At 40.9% G+C, this 24,641-nt stretch overlaps 1 protein-coding gene across 1 annotated transcript in view; it reads left to right on the top strand.

Annotated features, from left to right (window-relative positions):
• Window positions 1-24,641, top strand: part of SLC9A9 (solute carrier family 9 member A9) — a 216,589-nt gene that overhangs the window by 53,296 nt on the left and 138,652 nt on the right. Inside the window, exons 5-6 of the mRNA XM_033148180.1 lie at window positions 2,931-3,046; window positions 10,741-10,846. Coding sequence (XP_033004071.1) covers window positions 2,931-3,046; window positions 10,741-10,846 — 222 coding nt within the window. The remainder of the gene's footprint in view (window positions 1-2,930; window positions 3,047-10,740; window positions 10,847-24,641) is intronic.

Raw genomic sequence — 24,641 nt, 5'->3', positions numbered from 1 at the left:
TAGCCAGCACCATGTATTGAGTCAGGCACATGGGATCTGAGGGCCAAAAGAAGGAAACATAATGATGGACCGCCAATACCAGATTGGCTAGATGAGCTGCACAGCCTGGTTTTGACCACATTCCCTGCCTTTGCGTAAAATGTCCCTCAATCCATGTCAAACCCAAAATCTGTGGCCAGCTAGACTAAGATCTGGCATGCACTTCAGCCTCTTGTTTGCATGATTTAGAAAGTTTGCCGCTGCAGATATTACAGGTACTCATCAAATTTGCAAAGGCATTTGTTCTAAATTATTACTTCAAGTATTCCAAGGCTGAGCAGTTATAACAGATTCTGGGGTAATTAAACCAAGGCTGGGTGGGCCATGAATCTGATACAGTAAAGCTTTTGTGCCTTAATATACAGAATGAATTGAACAAACCATCCCTATAGTCCCTCATTTTCACTGCATTACATTTGCTCTGTAATGTGGCTACAAACAAACAAACAAATAGAAGCCCAGTTAACTCTTCATTATGTTTGATTACATGTTTTCAGTCTATCGCAGCCATCAAGAAGCCTTAGGCTACAACATAATCATGTCTAGGCATAGAAAGATCCCTGACGACATATTAGGACAGGAGAATTCGATACTGGATTAGAAAACAGATTGGGTGAGTGAGATGTACATTAAAATTTCAGTCATTACCATAGCAATATGTGACACAGAAAGAACTGTGTGCTTAAAACTTTACTTCAATACAATCTGCACTCATTAATGTGTTCCAAAAGATTACAGCAAGAAGAGACTATTTAACAAAGGAGAATACCTCGCCTCGACATACAATCGATAAATAGATTTAGGTGTCTGGATAGGAAACATGCAATGTGGTTTGTTGTACGTAGAACAGAGCTTCGTTTAAACAGAGCCTTCTAATTAATTTTTGTGTGTGGCTTCAAAAGGACGGCAGCTTCCATTAGGTACAATTATGGCCTCCAGCTGCAAGGATTCAGCTCCTAACTTCGGTTTCGCACAAACTTTTCACAGGCTTCTGCCTGCTTTCAAACATAGGCAAGTAGATATGTTTCCATTTTCTCTCTGTGCAGATTTGCTTCCCCAAAAACACTTTCATCCCCTCTGCACCTTGTACTGATTGCTGTCAGCATACTTTAGCTATGAAGATAAAGTACTGATAGTCAAAAAACTTCTCCATATTTCAGGGCTGGTGACAGGTCTGAGGAGGCCCTGAGCAAAAAAATAGGGGGGGGGAGAGCAGGCAGCACAACCCTGGTGCCCTCTCAAAGTAAGGTTGCTAAGGGGTAGATCAGTGAGCAGCCTGCAGTGGGGATGGGTGATCACAGTGGACAACTGTGAAAATGAGTGGTGGCATATTGCCAGCTGACAAGAGAAACTCCAAGTTAAGCAGCTGCATTAGCACCATCATCATTTTTCCTCAAAATATTTCTGGATCCTGACTAGGACTGGGGGAGGAGAAATTTATTTCACTTTACATTTAAAAGTGTATCTACCAAAATTTCACTTCACAAAACAGTGAAAGAACTGAAACACACTGTCATCCTTTGAAATTCACACTTCTCTGAATTTTGCAGTGCAGTTTTGCAGTCAAGTAATGTGTAGATAATGGTAAAAATGCATTTCCTAGGATAAAGTGTGCATGCAAAAGCATATATTTATAAAAAAATAACATAAAATCACATTATATGGGGTGAATGCTTTGCAAATGTGCATATTGGGCAAAATTTCATGCAAATATGTGAACTGTAGGAGACATTTGTAATAAAATGCTGGTGAATTTTCATGAGGACTTAAAAAAAACAAACCTAGGCTGATGTGGAAATGTGGAGAACTAAACGTAGGAATGGAAATATTAGAAAGGGGGAAATGGCAGATTTGCCCATCCCTAGTCCTGACATATGGTACAGCATTGGGGCTGAGAGGCATTGAGGTAACATAGATGGTAGCAGCTCTAGTTGTGTTATCCTACATGTGTTTCCTCAGAGCCAAAACCTTTAAAAATTAATTAAAGGATTCTTACATCACTTGCAATGGACCTCAGCTGTGATGTGTGCTGACACCTAGACAGGTCTTAGTTTTATGCATATTTGACTGCGTAGCCAGGCAGAATGAGACACATAGATACTGGGGCAATTGACATCAACTTTCCAGTTTGCAAAAAGAGTAACACTTGTCAGGTTCTCAATATGTGCAAAATGTTTAACTGCCATGCCAATCAAATAACCTAATTGTAGGGTTTTTCTGTTACAGTTAAATACACAGTCCAATGACTTATCCTCTCTCTCAAACAGAAAGTTAGCAAGATTGATGCTCCATGTTTGCAAACCTGACTTTTTGATTGATTGTTCTCACAAGTATTAATATCCATCTTGTTTTCAGCTTCAAGCTTGAGCATTTTAATATAGCCTGTACTTGTAACATTTATTTAATAAATAAGTAGCAATGAAATAATGAAAGCTGCAAAAGCGATCCCTTTAGAATTGTCAGAACTAGTCAGCACAAATCTCCTCTCACACTAGTTTGTGCGAAGGTTCTACAATATCTGACAGACTGGTTTTGATAATCTCTTCTTCAGATTACTTCTGTAAAATGAATGGCTAAATATATTGTCATCTGTCACAAAGTGAATAAATTGCTAATATTCAGTGTAAAGGTAGGGTTTGGGGGTGGGGGCTGTTCCTCAAATGTCTAGAAAATCGTGATACAATATTTCAGGCCTAAAACAGAACTAGATTTACAGACAGCAGCAATTTATGCTCTGCACTGCTATAACAACACACATTAAAAAGACATTTGGGAATGTACATCCTAGCAGTTTAAACAAGAAAGCACTTCAAAAGTTGTGAAAAGAAAATAGGGTTCCATAATGGTTCTGAATAGTCTTATTTATTTATTTTTATCATCCAATCCTGCAGGTTGATAATGTATGGCTTCGTACAGGCCATGGTCCAACTTGGCCAGCTGAAGAAAGGAGACTTTCACTTCACTGACTGTTTATTATTTGGTTCTTTAATGTCTGCTACAGATCCAGGTAAATATACATTATTTTGTGTATATTTTTTGCCTGCTTAATGAAAAATATTAATGTTTTAAACTCATATACATTAATCCAGAGAATACAGAGTGGCAGAATGTACAATAGGTTCTCCCATTTTATCCTCACACAGATTAGGCATGGGGGAAAGCACTTTTCAGATAAACTTCTCGCTCCCTCTCCCCATATGAACTGGCCCAAACCCTGCAGTCTTCATCAGAGGGTCTTCTCCAGGTGCCCCACCTGAGGGAGGTGCTAAGGGTGGGTGTTAGTATTTCACACCTTCGATGCTGGAGATGAGATTGGTGTAAATCACATGCCTGTCTGGGAAGAGTGTGGGGATGGAAGACAGTCTTATCTCTTCCAGTGTATGTACTATTGTACTGTACTTTTACTTGTTCCTGTTTTTTCTTTTCGCTCGGAGCTGGAGAGAGAGGACGCCATAATTCCTTTGTCTGCACATAGTGTGTAAATAAATATGTAGATTAGCTCTACGATGTCTCATGCTTCTTGCTGTGTTAAGCTAGAAGATTAGTGTGCATATATCATTTGATATATGTCGCAGAAGCGCACTGGAGAAGAAGGGAAATGCCTTTTCCAGAGCTGCGCATACCAGAGGACGCTCGGACTTCGGGGGCTGCAGGGGCACTCCAGGGCGTTTTCCAATAGGCCACATAAGAATGAGCCTTCATAGTGGTGGTCACCTGTCTATAGAATGCTCTCCCCAGGGCAACATGCCTGGCACCCTCATTATCAATTTTGAGGTGTCAGGCTAAGACCTTTTGGGGGGGGGTATTTGGTAATTAAGCTATCTCTTATGGTGGTATTCAACTTTTAGTGATGTGTATAAAACCTGTCCTTATTGATAGGTTAGTGGATAAAAAAATTATGTGCTGTATTTTTGTACCAATTGTTTTAAATCTTTTGGATTTCATGTTATATCAATCTATGAATTGGGTTGTGCTGCCTAGTCCCACCCTGAGTAGTCTGAGGCTAGTTAGAGTGTGTGACACCAAGGGTGGGGTTAGTCAGCACAGCCCCATTCATAGATTGATAAAACACATGGACGTTTCACCTAAAGAAAGATAAGAATGGCGGAACCAGTGGGTCTCATATTTGCTCCAGGATTTGAACTGAGGTTTCCGTCTTCCTAATTCAAAACCATTCACCCCACCCCACAGCCATGAACACTGATCTGCTTGTGGTTTCTCAGGTTAGCATACAAAGCCCCCAAGAAACAGTGTATTTCCCAAAGTAAATATTCCCAAAGATGTCCCATCAAAGCTGGAGATGCCCAACTTATTCCATATTTTGCTTTAGGCAAGATGTGGTTGCAGCTCTACTCTGACATTCACTCAGGGATCTGAATGACGTGGTTCTGTAATATTATTGCACATCATTTTCTGTTCCTAAGACCGCAGCCTGCTCTACAGTCCTATGAAGAGATTATGAGTGCTGGATCAGGAAGAGAGTCTTTGAAACGGCACACAAATCCCACTGGATTCAATGAAACGTTTGACATGTCCTTTTTGTACATGGGAGGCATGGCTGAGAGAGACAAACACATCTGTATATTTAGTCTTCTTCTCAAAATGCATATGTTCAGACAAGTACAAAATTGATTTTATAGTTAAGACTGCAGTGTGGTTCCTTTCCATGCCACCTCTTAATGCCAGAGGTCTAAGATACATCATGGGTGGATTAGGGCTGCTGTGCTGTCATCTATTATGTAAAATTTGCTACAAACATTCAGCTTTCAGCCACAGAAACCTTATATCCAAGATGGAAAACCATTTGTTGGACTACAATTCCCTCTATAACAAAGGCAAAATAACCCAGTCAAGGACCAAGAAATAACATGAATGATACAGTAATGGCAAGACTGAAGTGCAGTGAAAGATTTCACAATGTAATCTAATTCAATATAATATAATAATACAAATATGTGTAACAACCAGTAAGAGACCAATGTGTTAACGAAAATGCAGAACAATACATCATGGGAGGCATACAACTAATGGTTTTTATATTGTTTTATTATACAGGTTTGTTGTTGTAAGGGGCTCAGAGCAATGTTTTATGTCTTATTGCTGTAAGCCACTTCAATATACTTTTTATGGCAAGCAGTATATAATAATCTTTATAAATAAATGTGATACACATTTTTTGGGGGTAGAACTTGATAATCTCTTGCTAACTATGATGAAAAAACCACCATCCTTTTAACCATGATTTTCCACACCACTCTAGCCAATTATGAAAAGTCTCAGGGGTGATGTGATTAAAAAAATCAGCACTCATTGAAAAATTGGTCCTTGGTCATGCTGCAATACAAATTACATCACCACTTCGCCATATGTCTGCATCAAATCATATTAACAGGCCCTGATCTTTCCAGCCTGGCTTTATACATATCAAGTCTGAAATAAGTCCCATTGATATCTGTAGGATCCTTCTCAAGTTATGGGCACATAGAATTTCAATTTTGGGTTGCAATTCAATACATGCTTATTGAACTCAATGAGGCTTCCTTCTGAGAAGGCATGTGTAAGATCACACTGTCAGTCTCTCATTAGCAATGTTGTTGTCTGATAGTATTCCACTATGGTTTCCTGTTCAGTTGAATAAGAAAATTTAATAATTCTTCAGAATGATCCAAAGTGAATACAAATTAGGTTTTCCAGGAGTTTTAGTTATCTGTTCCCCATTGTCACATATGTACAGTGGTGCCCCGCTAGACGAATGCCTCGCTAGACGAAAAACTCGCTAGACGAATGGCATTCGCTAGCGGAAGGCTGCCCCGCAAGACGAAAAAGTCAATGGGGCTGCCTCGCAAGACAAAAAAAAAAAAAAAAATTCGGCGCGAAAACCTCCGTGCTGCATTGCCGCTTCGCTAGACGAAAAATTCGCTCTACGAAGACACTCGTAGAACGAATTGTTTTCGTCTAGTGGGGCACCACTGTACTTGTTTTAATGTAATGATAAGCAATAAGAAAGCTATTTTAGGGTTCAAATCAATAGCCACATTTGTTTTAAAAGTAAACAAATGGGTCTAGAAAGCCCATCTTTTCTTACTTATTACCAAGGAACTTAATAAATCAGCTGGAAATGTTTGAGTGGAGCTGGATAATTAATGCTGATATAGGTGCAATTTTAAGTGCTTCACAGTGCAATCCTATACATGTCTACTCAGAAGTAAGCCCCTTTGAGTTGAGACTTACATCCAGGTAAGTTACATTTTCTGTGGTTACACTGACAAAATAACTGTAATTTTGGTTGAGTGCTATTTGTAACCAGTTTGGTTTCCATAGTGAAATGTGCATTCACAATACTGCCTTTGCGTATTTTTGAAATGTCTGTTGTTGTTGTACCCTGCCTTATCTGGCTGGGTTGCCCCAGCCATTCTGGGTGGGGCTTCCAACATATATAAGGAAACGGTGAGCAATTTATTTATTTTAGGTTCATGTCTCCTTCCTAGAATTTCCAAATACAAGAGATATTTTTATTTTCAATTTTTTAAAATCTTGCTATGGAGTAGGATATTCAGCATAGAATATTCATTGCTGAGCAATAAACCTTCCCCCCCTAACAGCTCCTTTGTTTATATACTTAATAGAGAAACTCCACTACATAACAAATGGCACCAATATGTGTCTCAAACGTGGCTATAAGAGAAGCGTTTCAATCTTATCCTTCCAAGTGTTGCTCGGATTTTGTGAAAATATCAGTGTTGAGCTTATTCACACAGCCTTTTTCCCAATCCCTGCTCTGCTCAGAACTCCCTCTGGTTCTGCTAAAAATATGAACAAAAATATGAACTATTATCTCATGCATGCATGCATGCATAGATGCACTCCAGGTTTCCAAAAGTAATCAGCATATACAAAAATGCACATAACTGTATAGGTAAAGGGACCCCTGGCTGTTAGGTCCAGTCGTGTCCGACTCTGGGGTTGCGGCGCTCATCTTGCGTTACTGGCCAAGGGAGCCGGCGTACAGCTTCTGGGTCATGTGGCCAGCATGACTAAGCCGCTTCTGGTGATCCAGAGCAGCACACGGAAACACCGTTTACCTTCCCGCCGGAGCGGTACCTATTTATCTACTTGCACTTTGACGTGCTTTCAAACTGCTAGGTGGGCAGGAGCTGGGACAGAGCAACGGGAGCTCACCCCATCACGGGGATTCAAACCACCGACCTTCTGATCAGCAAGCCCTAGGCTCTGTGGTTTAACCCACAGACATATATAAAAATTATTTCTATATAATTATATAGTATATATATTATGCATAAAATGTATTTGTATTAGTACAAAATTATGCTGCAGCATGGAGCTTTACTCTTTTGTAAGTATAATATACATCTATTTTTTATGCAGTAAAAAAACAAAACCCAATAATGCACGAGCAGCTCAGACATAAGTCAGTACTAGATACAAGAGGCAGGTTGATGCAATCGCAGATTGATTGATCACATAAGCGCCAAATGCCATATATAGATCTGTTAAAGATGGTTTTCTCCTCCTCCCTGTACTCACCCTTAAGAGTTTAGGCAAATAATCAGCTTCACCTGATTCTGATGGAAAGGCAAGACGGGGACAGAGCTGAGTGTCTTCAGTGTACTGAAGACTTATTTGCCTAATTCCTCTGTTGGTGGCTCCCAACAGCTTCACATAGATGTTAAATACCATGGGGAAGAAGATGCATCCCTTAAAAGAGGTCAGAGTTCACCCATTCTGTTGCCTTAATTGTTATGTAGGATCACCATGTTATGCATTCCATTTCTTTCAAACATTGGATAATCGGGCAAGCATGTCACATTAATTCATGAACTGCAGCATCCTCAGATCTGCCACAGGTTTCAGTTCCTTCTTTGAATTTCATTCCCTTCACCTTCTACATTGTCAATGCACACGGGGACCTCGCTTTTTTGCAGTGTTTCATCAATATTAATTCAATCATGCATATTAATTGTATCAAGGCTCTTTCAGTGGGGTGGGCCGCAATGACACCAAGTGGCCTTTCTTTTTGCCCCCAGGGTTCTCCAAAAAACCCTTTCAAAGTCCTATTTTCATGGTGCTTTGAAAACCCAATGATCTTCAGGAGCCGAATTCAAAGCACAGGACAAAAAAAACATTGAGAGGAGCTTTGGGTGCCACCTTCAGAAGTCCCTCTCAAAGCACCACCTTGCCCTGGGATTTGTGAAGAGCCTTGGTGCCTGCTACCCCTACTTTCTGCCAAGCCCTGCCCTTACCTGTCACATGGCTGATGTCATGTGTTGGTGTTGGGCAGATAGGTGTGGCTTGCCTGAAATGGTCTTGCAGGCCCAATGCGAAGCCTAGTGGGCCTAATTCAGCTTACAGACTGCAGCTTCCTCACCCCTGGCTTAGAGCAATGTGGCCTGCCTGATGTTGTTGAACTACAACTTCCATCATCTCTGACCATTAGCCACACTGATTGAGGTTTATGGAAGTTCGACTCCAGCAGCATCAGAATGTCCACAGTTTCTCCACACCTGTCTTAGAGACTGTTGTATGGAAAAGGGAATCAGGAAAAGCAGAAGTGCTAAGAGACTTGTACCATCACCTGAGCAATCACCAGGAGCTCAATCCCCAGCAAAGCTCTCCTCACAATGCATTAGGAACGGGAAAGGGAGAAGGACAAGTGACTTCTCTAGAAATTTTCAGTACAGATTCAGAAATACCACACAGCATCTTCAATAGGCTAACTTAAACCTGTGGGTTGCTGTGGGTCTGCTTTGAGTACAACTTAGTCCAATACAACCCCTGATCTGTACAGTTTCAAAATGTGGATGATGGGCTGCAAAAGGGAATCTTCCACCATGTTAAAACTTTCTGAAGCTTTGTTTCAGGGAGAAAGGCTCCGGCTAGCCTTTCTCCCTACCCTGACATACTAATTTTGCTATGTGCAGGGGACTTTCCTTGAATGTGGGAAACATTGAAACTCTATTCTCCCACCTACATCCTAAAGAGAGACAACCTTGAAAAGGCCGAACTAATTCAGCACTTAATATCAGCGTTCTTGAGGTATTGACATTCTAATTGGAAATTACTTTGCATACTTGTACCTCCCCCCCCTCCACTTTGACATTTAAGGCTTTGGAAAACATTTGCCTCAATAAAGGTTTGCTGAAGCAGAACTGTTTCAAAGCTACGTGAACTCACTTACCTTCATTTAGGCTGATAATCAGAATGCTCTTTTCTGTTTGGAGTTTCTATGGTTACAGCTGTATGGCTGATGTGGGTTGCCCTGTCGTCGTCCTCCCCCCCAAGCCACGCAAAACAGCTGGAAAATATTTTGTAAGTTGTAGGGAGGGAGGAAATAGCTTGGTAATTAAAATGCCTTATTGATGGGTTTGGGTTTTTTTTCTTGAACTAAGCCTTGAGTAGGATGGCTGATTAGCAGTGCCAGGAATCTATAATTACAACAGGAACAGTTATTTTTAGCATAAGGGTTTTTCAACATGGTTGGTTTAGAAGGGAAGCTTCTCTTCTCTTGGCCAATGAAAAGTGGGAAGGAAACAAGAGGCTCTAAGAGAATATGCCAGCTGCTTTGGGGCTGTGTACTTTTTAAATTGCAGGTTTATCGCTCAACTCGGTTGTAATTCCCATTGATTCCACTACAGATTTGTGCCACTGCGTTTAAAGCACACTCCTTCTCCTGGGGGATTGAAAAAAATGGGCACATACTCAGCTTTTGCACCCCCCCCCCCACTTTCCGGTTCCAATGCATATCCAGTTACTGCAGTTTAAACCTGCACTATCATACCACTTTCCCCAAAGAATCCTGGGAACTCTAGTTTGTTAAGGATGCTGAGAGTCGTTAGGACAGTCCTATTCCTCCTGACAGAGCTACAGTTCCCAGAGTTTTCTGGGAAGGGGAATTGATAGTTAAACAACTTTGTGAGGGGAATAAGGGTCTCCTAACAACTCTCAGCACCATTAACAACTGACAGGATTCTCTATTTAAAGTGGTACAATACAGTTTTAAATATAGTATAGATTGGGTCTCAAAGGAGCATCCCTCTTTAAAAAGGACCATCCTTTCACTCCAAAAAGCATATGCACAAGAGAAAGGTGTCTGCAGAGCAAAGAATTCCAAACGACTGATGCCCCAGGAGGGGTGGAGGGTGGGGCTTACAACAGCTTGGGCTTTGGGATGAGCAATTTATGACAGCGTATATTTGGCTGAGCTGGGGTTGGCGACTTAACACCCCAGCTCAGTTGAAGATCCACTGCATCCGAGGTTGCTCATCCTAGTGACTATTAGGATTGCCCTTATAGTCAATTGCACAGTAATGTACCACAGCAGCAGTGAAACAAATGCAATGAGATACTGTCTATTTTTTCCAATACTACAAATCATTAGTAATTTTTCCAATGGATTCCTGATGGGAAAATCTATGTTCCTCTGGTGCATGAAACAATATAGATACAGATACCCATCTTTGGATGACTGCAAAAACTATATAGCAGCTTAATAATGTAACAGCAGAAGCAGATTGAGAAACAACAAAATCCTAACCAAGTCCTATTCAGTAGGACATACTTACAGGTAAGTGGGGTTAGGTTTGCAGCCTAAGGGTAAAACCTAACCTGAGATTTGCCCGGATGAGAGACATTGGATATGGCAGATCTCTGAACATGACAAGTTCTTTTTGTTACTCCTTCTAGTGACAGTCCTGGCTATTTTCCATGAGCTTCATGTTGATACAGATCTCTACACCCTCCTCTTTGGTGAAAGTGTCCTAAATGATGCTGTGGCTATAGTTCTCACACAGTAAGTGCAAATGCTTGGATCTTTTGTAAAGTGAAAATGTTGATTATAAACTTAGTTCGTTTGAATTAAAGCTTCCCTATATGGTTACAGGGACGCGGGTGGCGCTGTGGGTTAAACCACAGAGCCTAGGGCTTGCTGATCAGAAGGTCGGTGGTTCGAATCCCCATGACGGGGTGAGCTCCCATTGCTTGGTCCCTGCTCCTGCCAACCTAGCAGTTCAAAAGCACGTCAAAGTGCAAGCAGATAAATAAGGACTGCTCTGTCAGGAAGGTAAACGATGTTTCCATGCACTGATCTGGTTCACCAGAAGCGGCTTGGTCATGCCGGCCACATGACCTGGAAGTTGTACGCTGGCTCCCTCCGCCAGTAACGCGAGATGAGCACCGCAACCCCAGAGTCGGACATGACTGGACCTGACAGTCAGGGGTCCCTTTACCTTTATATGGTTACAAATGGAGGCCATCGTTATAGGCCCCTCCGTACAGGTGCTTTTCCCAGAGGGTATTCAAGCTGGATGCCATTGACATGCTAATAGTGTGTTGATGGTGGCAGACCATTTTAGTAATTGTTCTGAGATGTTGCCCCAGTGTTATTTGACTGTGGCCACCTATTGCACTCTAGTGCAACAAAAGCAGGACAACGGTGAATAAAAAGTTACAGGGAGTTATCGGACATGCACTGATTGGAAATGAAGCCCCCAAATGTTTGCAGGTGTAAACAGTATTGAAAAGCAGGATCATGTATAACCATTTGGCCCGTCAAGGAATTCTGGGCACTGAGTTGCTGAGAAAAGGAACTCTGTGAGGGATAAACTACAGTGCCCAGAATTCTTTGAGGGAAAATGCTTAGAATATGCATTAAAGCTATACTGTGTGTGCAGTCTATGGCCACATTAACTCCATACATTTAAAGCACTATTATGCCCCTTTAAATAGTAATGGCTTCACCCAAAGAATTCTGCAAGCTGTAAGTTGCTAACCCTCACACCATGTTCCAGGTCTTTTCTTAAGATCCCCTAACCTTCAGGAGGTGGTTTAGGGAATTCAACAGTTGTGAGAATGAACTTATACTCTCATGAATGTGGATACAACCCAATACAATTTTTTTCCTATTTAGAAGAATCTGTGAATTTTTAATATTTATGTAGAAGTAATATTGGTTGCTATAGAAGTATTTGTCAGTTAGGTATTTATTGGCAAAAGGAAGGAAGAAGATGGATAATATCTCAACTTGTTTCTGTTGTATGTCTCTGTTAAAAATAACAAAGGAAGGTAGGATGTGGCAAACAACAAAGTAATTTACAAACAACAAAGTAATTGAACACTGTGGGCATGTTAAAAGAATTTACACAGGTTCATAGAAACCTAGCATTCTAATACCAATTAATACCAATAATTATAGTATATTTCTGTTAAAAATGTTTTTGTTCTCTGGGTTTAAATATATCTCAGTTATAAAGTTCTGTCTAAAAGGCGCATGGCTACCAATGGATTATGAAATAAGCATGCCATTAACAATGTAAACGGTATTATTTGTCGAACTCTGAGCAGATATTAGGAGGTCTCACTCCATCTTATGCACTGCATTTAGATAAAAAATATTGATTGACATTGTGTTGTTTTTTGTGATTGTGTCTGGTTTGGAATGAATTTGAAATGTTACAATGTTGATATTATTGATGAACAGTTGTTTATTTGGTAGTTTGCTCTCATTGCAATGGTGGACCACCAGCCACAATGATTTGGACTGTAACTGCACGGTGTGCAGTTCAAAAGGAATTTGTCGATGCAATTTTGTAAATACGTGGGGTCAGGTATAGCAAATACACTGCTGGTTCATAAGTACAAACAGCATTCCACCATGCTTATTATCTGTTCCTATCTAAACAATATTAGCTCAATAGAGGTTCACCTTAGGACAAAGCAGTTTACTAGCCAAAACCCCTTTCCCTTCTCTCCTTACTGCAAAATGTGAGTTATTTTCTGGGGCAAGAGTTATGAAGAATACCTATGATACTTTATAAAGCTTCTGGTGATTTCACTGGGACTCTAATTTCATCCCAAATACGTTTCAGACAACTGTATGAACATTTAGAAAGATGATATGAAGGTGAAGAAATAGAAGGTAACAAATATACACACACACACTTCACAACAGCCACAGGAAGACTTGGCAGCACATTAACAATAAATACAGGCAGTGACCATTTGGCATGGGGGTTCCGTTCCTCCCTCCCAAAAAAAATGCATTAGCAGAGTGCACAAAAGTCTGCCCCACCCTGTTCCACCCTGCCCTCTGTTCCATCCCTGTTCTGCCCCCTTCTGGGTCCAAAAGGACCTGCATGTCGGCGGTTGCACATCAGTTGGAGATGCACAAAATGGTCACTGCCTGTTCAGTGGGGAAAAGGAAGACAGCAGCATTAGGCATGGGGCAATAGTCCCTATCAACACAAAACATGGATTATACAATGTATATTGAAGGAGCAGCTACCCTAAATCAGTACATTTAGACAGCAAAACCCAACATGAAACCTTAAAGTTGTGCAGCGTTCAACTAAGTTGTATTCAGAGTAGACCCATTAACATTAATTTACCCAAGCTAATCATTTCCATCAATTTCAATGCATCTACTCTGAGTAGGAGTAGGAATACCACTGGTTATAAACTTCACAATTAAGAATTTCCTAATTAAAGAAGCGAGGAATGATGAAAAGTGTGTTTTAATTGATTTAATCTGCATAAATCTGCAGCAGTAGCTGGGGGTGGGAAGAGGTCATTTGCTTTGCTTTTACATGATGCAGTCTAAGGTTCCACAAATAAAGAGCCCGGTGAGTTCAAAAACCTGGAACCTCACTGCAGCAGAGATACCATCTAAGAAGAAGCATTCCCTCTTGCTTGAGAAAGAGGGCACTGCTCCTAAGCTAGCGTCAAAAGGAATATGCTAGTACTCTTCTTATTCTGTCTCAAACAGCCTGTGACTCAAAATAAAAAACCAGGGGGGGGGGGAAATCGCCCAGCTAATTTCCTCTCACGTGCAACCAAATCATGAAAGCAGACACCAAAATGGCCACTAAGAACAGCTTCAGGCATCACACCAATGCCTCAAGTGCCTTGCGTTGCTGTTCGTTTACATCATTGTAATGTTCAAAGCAGACTTCATATGCTCACAGGGGAACAATGATTGGAAGATCTAATTCAGCACAGATTGTGCACAGGAACCTAACATGATGGCTTAATTCCAACCCTTTAAAAAAAAAAAACCACCCTAATACCAGCCTTGCTGCAATCTGATGCAAGAATGTTCCTTTTTTATAAACAAGAAACAAAAAACCAACAACAACAACAGAAGGCTAAAAATGAATGTTGATGCACAATGATGATATGGGCCTGGAAGAAAAAGAAGGCATGCTGAGGATTATGGGGCCAAACCCATAGAGACAGGGAGATTTTCCTTCTTTAAAGAAAGAAATGGAAATGGAGTAGGTAACTGTATCCTCTGCCTCCACTTAGAAAATATTTAGATGAAGTATCTTCCAAAATAAATGAAGCAGCAGCAGTAGTAGTAGATGCAGGTTTTATACTATCTCTTTTAACCGATCGATGGCAGAAGGATTTGAGAAATAAATGTGTGCGGATTGAGCCTGCATGTGAAAGGTCTTGAAGGAGATAGAGGGCACAAACGTGACCGAGTTCTAAGAGGGGCTGGATAGCAGAACGGAGCCTTGAGCTACAGCTGACTGATATGGATATTGAATGGACCCTCAGATCTCCTACTCTCACTTCCTGGAGCAAAGAATGATCAAGAGAAATTATAATCAAGTTCTGCAATCACAAGATATAAGGAAAGATCTCTGCACACAGGCTAGCCAGCTGAATCCAGTGCCCTTCAATGGGAAGTTAAAAAAATATGTTACCAGAGAGCCTTCATGGACAGAGGGCTCTGAAGCCCCACAGCGATCCTGCAGGAGCAGGCATTGGTGAGGATTGCCCTCCCATGCAGATCTCCAAGTGAAGACACACTTTGGTCTATGAAAACAAGTATTGGTCTATGATGAAAACAACTGTTGCAATTTCAGTTTGGTTTCTACAGTTTAATTTCATTCTTGTTTAAAAAAAATCAATGCAGTGGGGTTGGGAGTGGAAATGGGATTACAGCTACCAGCTCCACCCCTACCCTCCACCCATGGACCAGTCTTTGCACAGATATCCTATTCTACATGCATACAGCTGTTGCACAAAAATCACATGTTGGTTAGGATGGGGCTAGGCAGTGCTTTTTTTCTTAAAAAATGTTTATGAGTGCTCTCATTTTACTACTCATATTGAAATACTGCCCCTCAATGAGGCCAAACTTAGATTCACAAGATGAAAAACTTCCCGCGGGGGCAAGTTGAGAGACTGACCCCCAAGGCGGACGAAGCTTCTGTGCCCTCTGGCTTCTGGAGTCCAGGGGCACAATGTAATATGCGGTTGCTCCCAGCTTGAAAACAACACACACAAGCCTTTTGGCTAAAACCTACTTTATTGTAGATAAAGCAGAATGTCTCTGCGTAGCAAGCTCATTATTTCAGAGCTGTCTATTAAAGCATCTTGCATCTCCGATGCAAAACAGAAAGTAAGGAATACAACAGGATTACAATGACATCACATGTGTGGAATGATTGTTGGATTTCCCACAGTGTGAAACATGACTCTTAAGTCAGGTGCCTCGCTTCTTGCAGCTCGGCTTGTACTGATATCACAACAGTTTAGGGGTATGCGTACCCCCAGAAAAAAGCACTGGGGCTAGGAGGCCTTAAAGCTCCTCTCATAATACTAGAATTCTTGGGCATTCAATAAAGCTGGATATTGGAGGATTCAGGACAGATACACCAGTGTCATATGGTTAAACTATGCAACTCATTCCCACAGGAGGCAGTGATGGCTGCCAATCTGGATGGCCTTAAAACAGAACTGGTCAAATTTATGCAGGAAAAGGCTATCAATGGCTACAAACCATGATGGCTATAATAGTCAGTGCTTTATTTCTAGGGGGAACGGTGCCTGTACTCACCATGACCTCCCATCCCCCCACCCCTTTGCCTGCTCACACGCACCCCACCACCATCCTACCGCTGCCGCTTGCCCACCCATTCACTCACTCCCCCCCTGCACCTTTGCCTACCACCTCCACCATTTCCCATGGTGTTAGGCACAGTCTCCCAGAGGCAGTTTGGCAAAGCATCTTCCAGAAGCTTGCCTGATAATCATAAAAGGGTTGCAGCAAAGCACCTCTGCTCTGGCACAACCTTTTTTATGATCATCAGGCACCTTCCTGGAAGGCATTTGGCAATTGTAAGAGGGTCGTGTGAATCTGTAATACAGGAATGGGGGGGGAGGAGGTGGCAGTATGGTGTACCAGCACATATTGCCTCAAAAAGCACTGATAACAACAACAACAACAACAACAACAACAACAACAAACAACAAACAACATTGTCATTGGAGGATTGGAGTATCGGTTTCCATCTATGAGTGCTTCACCAACTACTGCCTTTTTTTGGTCACAGATTACTTGGCAACGGCATTCCATACTCCCGTCTTTTTCAGAACCAATTATTGCAATGGCTTGGGGAGGCCCTTGAATGCAACTTGGAGACTTAAATTGGTACACTATGCAGCAGCTAGAAAATGTTTTTCCTTGACACAGAAAGTCTTAATAAACTGTTCTTAAAAGCCTTAACAAAACTCAGCAGCTGGATTGCTCTCTGGGCTTCCATTTAGAACTCTCATAACTTCATTTTAAAACAGCTGTGATGGTTTGCCAGTTTTTCCCCAGGCCCAATTCAAGGTCCTCACATTAGTGTTTAAAACCATAAATTACTGCAGCACCCCAAAATAAGAAAGACCACTGCCTTCCCTATAGGCCCTCTCAAGTGTTAAGATCAACAGAGGCGCTCCTCGAAAGTTTGGGAGCTGGAGGCCCAGGAGAGGGATCTCCCTTTGGCGACCCCTAAGTTGTGGAATTCCCTGCCCCCAGAAGTATGTCTGGCACCTTCCTTTTTGTAGTGTCGATCATATGCTGGATTCATACCTCTTTGCCCTAGCCTTTCACACATGAGAACTATATTTTTTCAGACCCATCCTATTCTTGTGACTGAAATTTATCTCAAATGGTTATTAATGTTGTATTGTCCAATTGCTGAAACCTGCCCTGGGGCCTTATGAAGAACCATAAAAAATCAACTTGATAATAATAGCAATGCCTCTACAAGCAACAGCCAATTTATTTTTTTATGCCTATAATTTATTCGATTAAATACCTCCCTTCATCATAAGGTCTCAGGGCAGTTTACAGAATAAAGACAAGTAAATAATTTTTTAAAAGCAAAACAATAACCCCCCTTCCCACCGACATGGAATAAGGACAGGGGAACTTGTGACAGAGTTGTGTTATGTCATACTTAGAATTAAACCACACAGAGAAATAGAAACTTTTTTTCTATTTCAGCCTCACGTACGTTAAATCTAAGTGCAGCAAACAAAGGGCAGGGTGCAATGGTTATTTTTTACATGGCCAAGTTGGGTTTCTCAACTCACATTAAAGCCATGTGGCTTAGGAGAGTTTATCCGAGTTTCTATCTGAGCGACACAAGTCCAAAGTTGCCTTCCATATTTGCAGAACTAATTATTTGGATCCCAACTAAATACAATGTAAGCTTGTGGTCTCTGCAAACCTAAAGAGGACATTTCTGCATCGACTTGACAAGTGACAGTTTATATAAGATAACTGATTTGCAAGACTTTGGGGAGTAAAATTCCCAATAGATAAGAAGAAATCATTTTTGTAAAGGCTGAGGAAATATTTCTGTTATCTCTAGCTCATAGAAATGACAGTATGCCACTATTATTTTTAAAATACACTTGACACCCGATAACAATTATGACTATTTGTTTTCCTTACTTATCAAGAAGTCACTGCTGTGTTTGACAAGGCTGTTGCTTAAGATAATACAAATGCCTCAGACTTTTACCAGTCCATCTAATTCATTATTCTCATACCTTACATGGCATCAGGTATTTGCTCTTATATTTTTGCCCTGAAAATTCTGATAGTGAAGAAGATTCCTTCTTTGATTTGCAGTACAATCCTGTAGTAAAAAAGAAAAGAAAAGAAATAAATCCAATACGCCAGGTAGTCTAATAGTGTTTTTTTAAAAGAAAAGAAATGTGTTTTCATTATAGCTACAAATAAACAGTTATATATAAGACAAACTCCCTAGCCCATTTCCCCAAAATGTCATTAAAACAAGTGAAAAGAAAGGCTTTCACTCAACAGTTGCCTTGTTTTGTATTAGGCATGTTCTCATACTCTACTATTCCATATATTTAATTCTGGAATAATTAACCTGGAATGTTTTCATAAGCACCAAACTCAGTTGGAATCTCTGCTGTTCAAATGCTCTTTGTGTCAGTTTAGGATTAGGTTTAGTCAATAAAAGAATTTCTCTGGATCCCTAGACTCAGATGTGGGGCAAGCACTCTCCCGGTAAGAGAGCCCCAGCAAATACCGGTATTTAAAATTACAAAAACATGCAGCAAGCTAAAGTGTAGGTTTACTTACAAACTCATCAAAGGTCAGATTCATGTGTTTTTCCATATAGTAGCAAGAAAACCTCAGGCACAAAACTTAGTTACATAGCTTGGTTAAAAATGTTTCTAAACACGCAGCCTGAGCTTGGAGCCATCTGCTCTGTTCAGATTCACATGGTGGAAAAGAGAGGGCAAAGAGAATTTCCTGACCCTTCGTCACTCAAGGAGAGGGGTGCAACCTACTCAAGTCTGGCAAAACAACTTACTCTATGGTCTGAACCCCTAGCACCAAACATGGTAATTATATGTGGCTAAATTTCTGACACTTTGAAAGATGGGGAAGTCTAAGCAGTGCATTAAAAAAATACCTCTATTACACCACAATCCTACTCATAAGTATCTGGTTTAGGCAGCCTTAACCATTCACTATATGAACTACATGATCAAAAGCCTGGCTAGAATGAATTCAGTAGCAATTAACCTACATTTACTGAGCTTAAAAATGTTCTCTATGGGCTAAGTTCTTCATTAAACATAATTTAATGTTTTAGGAATGCCACTGGCTCTGTTTTCGTTAGGCAAGATAATCTGAAATGTTAGACATGGGCAAAATGTCAGGGAGAGAAAATATCTGGAGTGTGTAAACTGGTAAGGAAAATAATATGTAGACACTGCTGCAGAAGCCTTGGTTATGTTCTTGAATATACATGATATTATCCAGCTGCTGTTTGTGTGACATACTGAATTTCAGTTCAGCACTGCCAAAGATCCAGGGTTTATGGCTGCCCTTGAAACCTTGCCACATAACTTGAAAGGTATTGTGTAGCATTCCTTTCTCCAACAGAATTGCAAGATTTTTGCAACAATGTTGGTATTTCTGAAGTATTGCTTTGTTGGAGATACTTTCGCTCCTTCCAAACTTTTAGCATGTAGGACAGTAGTGGTACCTCTGCAGTAGTTATGAACTTAATTTGTTCCGGAGGTCCGTTCTTAACCTGAAACTGTTCTTAACTAGAGGTGTGCTTTCGCTAATGGGGCCTCTTGCTGCCGCTGTGCCGCTGACACACAATTTCTGTTCTCATCCTGGGGCAAAGTTCTCAACTCGAGGTAACTCTTCCAGGTTAGCGAAGTTTGTAACCTGAAGCATTTGTAACCTGAGGCGTTTGTAACTCGAGGTACCACTGTACTGCATATTGTCATATGAAAACAACACATTTTCAGTGAACCTGGATTGTACTTTCTATGTTTTTTACTACTAGTTGAAGTACATCCACTCACCTTGCAATCATGAGAGCTGAGTTGGCTTTGAATGGAATATCACAAGATTTACTAAAGTGACTACTCTTTTTATTTTAATCAGCACAGGAGTAACATTTATCTCTGAACTGTTATATCCAGATTTCATGATCAACCTGCTCTTCAGGAGCCCACTTGTTTGCACTAATCCAGGTTCTACTTATCATTAACTTGAGAATGAGGTCACAGAATCTAAGACTCCGACTACACCTGATATGCAGTAAGGTGAGTCTTTTTCCTAACAGACACAAGGAGAGCTTTAGGAGAATGTACATTTAACTGAGGGACTGGTAGGTGTAGGGACAAGCCTTTCTCATCAACTCACCAACACAGTGTTCCTTTGCTTCCCCTCAGAACCTTCCCAAGCTGATTTTAGTTTTGCCAAAGTGTGTCCAGAAAGATACGAACAACTACATGTCACATCCAGTTTGGGTCTAACTCATCAACACCACCTGCTGAGATTAACAAGAAGAGAATAAGACCTTGTCTTTTCTTGTTTTCTTTGCTTATAAAAATGTGAAATGGCTTTACCTCTTCACAGCAATTTCAACGTTTGCTCCTGCACGTAATGTATCCACTAACCAGGGACATTGCTAGGAAATGACCCACAGGTTACCAAAGCCCCCATGTCTTTTTTGCTAGGCAACAGATCTTCTGCCCCTTCCCCCTTTTTTGAAAACTTTTTTTTTAACTTCACATACAGTTTGACTGGCTATACTACAAAGTGCAGTGTCACCTGTACACATATATTAGCATATATGTGTCCATACTGCATGTGGATGTCTAGAACAATACTGTTAACAGGAAAAGTACATTGATGAAGCTCTGTTACAGAAGGGCATGTGTTAAGCTGTAAGGAAGACACCATTTTCCTCTCCATCAGTAGTGGATGGATAGGAAGCATCTGTAATAGCACCACTAAGAGGTTGCACTATCACAAGACTGCTTTTTTTAAATCTGTGAATTTTCACGCCTCTCCAGTTTTATTAACAGGAATGTCACACCCAAGGGTGCTTCCAGACTATTGCTGTTTTCACATGGCAGTTATTCACATTCTGGCAAATTCAGGCCTTGCAATTAAAGCAGATTGAGAGATCTTGTACAACAAACTCACCTTCCCCAACTATTGGCTTTTGTGTGATGTGGAAAGTGACAGGCAAAAGCATTGGAAAGTGAGGGATAACGCTTGCTTTGATGCACCCAGCCTCTCATCAAATGAATTGGGATGGCTGCTCATTAAATAGCCAATGTCATCTCACTTTCCCTCAAATAAATCAGGATGAATGCTCAATAAACAGGTTACCTAGAAGCACTCAAAGTCTCAGGAACTACTCAACTTTCATTCGGTTTTGGGGTACTCCTGTTCATTCTTGCATTTCAAGCCAAATGTCAACAAACTCTGTACCTTCAAATAGGTACAGAGAAAGCCATTGCAAGAAAGACTGAGGAGCTCGTTATGCTTGCTCTCAGAAAAGTCAGTTGCTATTCTTATACAGTGTGTTGATCCTAAATATACTTAGGATGAAGAGAAGAGAGGGGTGGCATATTGATATGCTTCAAATATTTCAAAAGAGCTCAGAACAATTAACTATATCCATTCTTCCTTAATTTAAAAACAACTCCACAGTTGTGGAGTAGGGAAGATGTGGATTTTGGAAATGCAGAAGAGGGTAAGAAGTAGCCTGCCACAAATGTTTAAGATGGAAGAAAGACCTGTCTTAGGAAAATGTATATGATAATATAATCTCTGGGGTCCCCTCCAATTGCATGAATCTGTGACTCAAGCATATAAGGTATGTTCTATAAGAAAGAATAAGCAAACAAAAAACCCAGCATCTCACACTATCCAGGCCTACCTTGCATATGAGTTAGTCTCTAGGTCAGGCCTGCACAGCTGAAGGTTCATAGGCCAACTGTGTTCCCATCCCTGTTAACAGACTCTGGGAGCAATTACTAATGACTTCTTGTAGTGTTCCTTTCCAACCTGCTTTGGGGAACATATAATGCCTGCCCAACACAATCCAAATGGGAATGGGAAGAGATGGGAAGAGAACACCTGTTTCTCTTATGTCTATGAGAAATATTGAAGAATGCAATTGACATTCTTGGACAGATACATAGGTAACCAATGCAGATTCCTAAGTACCAGTATAATATGTGCATGGCCGGATGTGCCACTCACTGCTGTGACTGTAGCTGCTGGGAGAGGGCAGCAGCACACAGAGTGCATTACAGTAATACAGATGTGAGGCTACCAATGCATGGACCTCAGTCTATGCCAGTTCAGGAATAGGTGCAGCTGTCATACCAACCAAAATTGGCAATTAGCACATTATGCCATAATGGTCACTTGGAACTCTCTTGACAATGATCAGTCTAGCATTACCCCCAGAATATGTACCTGGTCCTTGAGAAGGAGTGCAGCCCTATCCAGAACAGCTAAGCATCTCAATTCCTGCATTTGGGAACCACTCCCTCATAGCATTCAGTCCTAGTTCATTAGCCCTCATCGGCATTATCAAATACAAGCAATAGCATACATTTTTGTGATACGCAAACTAAACTGGTGTATTTCATTTGCAGGTTTTATTTTTCTCAGAAGCTTTGAGGGACAATATTGAATTAGGTTTAGGGTTGTTTCATTTGTTATGCTTCAGCCATTTTAATTGGATTGTTACTGGATACCTTATATTCACTCCTAATCTCTCATTACACAATTGCTTAGGATACTGAGCCTTCTGAATACATCAGATTATATATCTAAATAACATGTAAATGCATAGCCCTGTATTGCTGGTTTGCTTGCCTGTTAAACCCGAATGGATTTCAGAGAGTTCTGTCATAGAGTTTGCCCTCAGGGATGTATGAAACTGTAACTTAGCTCAAATCATCTGGGAATGCCTGCAGTTGTCATGTCCTATCAAATCATACCAGTGCACAGGTATTTCCATCCACTTATCCACAAATAGATTGATAGCACTGAAAAATATGAATTTGCTAGCTCAAAATTAGGAGCACTGCTTTGTGAGGCTTGCAAATCACTTCCAAAAGTCAATTATTTAGCACAAGTGACCATGTTGACATCAAAGATGCCTCATTTCAGAGATTTCTACTGGGAACACTTCAGAACTGAAGTACACACTCCTTTAGCTCAGATTGTTTGGGGAGAAGATCTCCACCCCCTCTCATTTTCCTCTCCTGTTTTTAAGTCTTTCCATATTTTGTTTTGCTTTCCCAGATAACCTTTCTCTAGTGGATATGGCAGCTTTTCCAAGAGCAAGATAATTGTGTGTGGAGTTTAATTCTGTTTAGCATTGTTCACACAGGTCCACAGGACCTTGAAGTGTTCTTCAGTCATTTTTAATTAGTTCTCTCCAGTGAGCTCTTTACCAAAGACCTGCTTCTGGAAGTAAATACTCATAAAGGTTTGCCAGTATTCTTGAATGAATACACTAGCACAGGTACAGAGCAAGCTTTCTGTTACAATTCATTCTTCTCCCACCAATGGCAAGCCTCTTTGAAGTGCAGTGTTCAAAATTAGCATAAATGATGCTACACTTGTCTGTGAACTTAGGAGTGCTTGAATTCCACAACCATTCTTTCTTTTCAATATTCTGAAAAGTATGCTCCCGTGCCTTTTTACTTGGAGTCAGGATGTGGGGGGAGCTTTATATCAAAACACGGAGAAACACATATTATCTTGTCATCTTGAGTTGCTTAGATGAGGCACATCTCTAATAACAAGAGGCGGGGTATGAACATTTCAAGTGTTCAAAGCTTGTTTCATCCATGATCTTCGACTTCAAGCTTGTAAGAGGGGCCCACTTCACCTCTGTCCTCGGAAACTATCCAGAATTCTGCTGTTGGAGTCGTTCACCCCTCTTGTTGCTCTGATCATTTTCCCCCCTCCACAAAATAGTGTCACACATATGGCATTTTCATTTTGAATCTCAGTTTAAGCATCTCATCAGCAAGCAAGTCCTATGAAGGAGTTTATCTTTCCCATTGTTCTACAGATGACCCACTAGCACAGTTGAAAAGAAAGAGGGGCCAGGGAAGTGTTCAGTATGAGCTCTTGCTGGGCACAGTGGGAAAGATTGTGGATAGCTGAAGGTATCATAAATAAAATATTTTCAGCTTCACCAACTGGTTATACAGTCTAGATCTCCTTTGTTGCAGTGGGTGATATGCAAAAAGTAGTGCAAGATCTTTGACTATACTGTGGCACTTCCTTTCCCTTTCTCTGCATGCCCACCTGCTCACCCACCAAGTCTACTCTGGAGGGTTTAGGAGAAACCAACAACTGGTTTAGAGGGGAGGATAGTGGTGCACAGGAAGAGGACTAATGGAAAGGCTTAGTAAGATAGTGTCTATTATTTCCATTCTTCCCGAGTAATGTCAAGTGATTGTTACTGTGTTATTATGATGACAATGATAGAATCATAGAATCATAGAGTTGGAAGAGACCACAAGGGCCATCCAGTCCAACCCCCTGCCAAGCAGGAAACACCATCAAAGCATTCCTGACAGTTGGCTGTCAAGCCTCTGCTTAAAGACCTCCAAAGAAGGAGACTCCACTACACTCCTTGGCAGCAAATTCCACTGTTGAACAGCTCTTACTGTCAGGAAGTTCTTCCTAATATTTAGGTGGAATCTTCTTTCTTGTAGTTTGAATCCATTGCCCTGTTTCTGCTTCAATGGAGCAGCAGAAAACAACCTTTCTCCCTCCTCTATATGACATCCTTTTATATATTTGAACATGGCTATCATATCACCCCTTAACCTTCTCTTCTCCAGGCTAAACATACCCAGCTCCCTAAGCCGTTCCTCATAAGGCATCATTTCCAGGCCTTTGACCATTTTGGTTGCCCTCCTCTGGATACGTTCCAGCTTGTCAGTATCCTTCTTGAGCTGTGGTGCCCAGAACT

This window comes from Lacerta agilis, chromosome 5 (assembly GCF_009819535.1).
Source record: "Lacerta agilis isolate rLacAgi1 chromosome 5, rLacAgi1.pri, whole genome shotgun sequence".
Classification (NCBI taxonomy): Eukaryota; Metazoa; Chordata; class Lepidosauria; order Squamata; family Lacertidae; genus Lacerta; species Lacerta agilis.
Note: the sequence above shows the minus strand (reverse complement) of the source record. Positions and strands in the feature narration are given on the sequence as shown.